The 444-nt window shown below is 58.6% G+C and overlaps 1 protein-coding gene across 3 annotated transcripts in view; it reads right to left on the bottom strand.

Annotated features, from left to right (window-relative positions):
• The window catches only part of SLC40A1 (solute carrier family 40 member 1), a 27,707-nt gene that overhangs the window by 23,315 nt on the left and 3,948 nt on the right, over nt 1-444 (bottom strand). The window contains exon 2 of one of the 3 annotated variants that reach the window (XM_006147842.2): nt 76-257. In XM_006147842.2, coding sequence (XP_006147904.1) covers nt 76-118 — 43 coding nt within the window. In that variant the 5' untranslated portion in view covers nt 119-257. Of the gene's footprint in view, nt 1-75; nt 438-444 lie in introns of those variants that run through there. The other 2 variants (XM_027771570.1, XM_006147841.3) reach the window with 2 other exon arrangements.

Genomic DNA, 444 nt, shown 5'->3' with positions numbered 1-444 from the left:
ATTCCTGCGTGGAGTGGGTTGTCCCCAACGCCCAACCTGCTTGACCGCCACTTGCATTGGGTCAGCACAACTCACCACAGCATCCTCCCTGGCGGTTTTGATCTCTTGCCCTGGTCATGACACTGGGCGCCCCCCGCTTGCTCTTCTGCTGCTACTGTTGCTGCTCTCGCCGAGGAGCTGGTTAACAGGAGTGCGAGGAACTGGAGATAGCACCGCTAACAACACAACAGCCTTGTGCAGAAAGACCCCAACGACTGCTGTGGCAAAACACAAAAGAAAAACGGTCGAGGGGGTCTTCTTATTGTCTTCTTTCCAAACTTAGCTAACACTGTAGCTGAAGTTGGAAAGCTAAGCCTTATGGAAGCGGGTGGGAGGCTCCACAGGCCGTCCGAGCCTGGCCGGGCGCCCCTGTCCTTGCCGCCGCCGCTGCCGCCGCCGCCGCTG

The sequence above is a fragment of the Tupaia chinensis genome, unplaced genomic scaffold, assembly GCF_000334495.1.
Source record: "Tupaia chinensis unplaced genomic scaffold, TupChi_1.0 Scaffold000225_1, whole genome shotgun sequence".
In the NCBI taxonomy this organism is placed as follows: Eukaryota; Metazoa; Chordata; class Mammalia; order Scandentia; family Tupaiidae; genus Tupaia; species Tupaia belangeri.
This window is presented reverse-complemented; position numbering and strand designations above follow the sequence as displayed.